Here is a 477-nt window from a genome sequence, read left to right on the forward strand (position 1 = left end):
GGCCAAGGGCCCGAACCGCTTAACTTTGGGGAAAGGGGGGGGGGCGTAGAATTCAGGCTTTCGGCCTCTCCCTCCCCTCCGGGCGGCCTTCCTGGGGGGGGGGGCACCTGTTGGCAGCGGTCCTCGGCCTGCTTCTTGTCGCCCTCGGCCTGCTCGGCTCTGTCGATGGCGTTCTCCTTGTCGAGCTTGAGCATCTGCATCTTCTTCTTGATGGCTTCCATGGCTGCGGCTGGACCGACGGCGGCTGGACCGACGGGACGGACGGACGGAGGAACTGGAGAAGGAGGCGAGAGAGGCGAGCGGGGCCGGGCGCGGCAGATACTGGCTGGGCGCCCCGAGTCGCTCGCGCTGCCTAAAAGCCGGGGTGGGGCTGGGCCCTCCCTCGCCGGCCGAGCAGCGCCTTTTAGGGACAAGCCGGCCGAGACTGCGCCGGCCGGCCGACGGGCGGCGGCGGGAGGGGGGGGGGTACAGGCAGGC

General features: G+C 70.9%; 1 protein-coding gene across 1 annotated transcript in view; it reads right to left on the bottom strand.

Moving 5' to 3' along the window:
* The window catches only part of LOC107120247 (tropomyosin beta chain-like), a 25,627-nt gene extending 25,219 nt beyond the window's left edge, over window positions 1-408 (bottom strand). The window contains exon 1 of the mRNA XM_015422895.1: window positions 108-408. Within this exon, the coding sequence (XP_015278381.1) occupies window positions 108-221 (114 nt within the window). The 5' untranslated portion in view covers window positions 222-408. The remainder of the gene's footprint in view (window positions 1-107) is intronic.
* Between the last annotated feature and the right edge of the window lie 69 nt (window positions 409-477).

Source organism: Gekko japonicus, unplaced genomic scaffold (assembly GCF_001447785.1).
Source record: "Gekko japonicus isolate JY-2015 unplaced genomic scaffold, Gekko_japonicus_V1.1 scaffold49, whole genome shotgun sequence".
In the NCBI taxonomy this organism is placed as follows: domain Eukaryota; kingdom Metazoa; phylum Chordata; class Lepidosauria; order Squamata; family Gekkonidae; genus Gekko; species Gekko japonicus.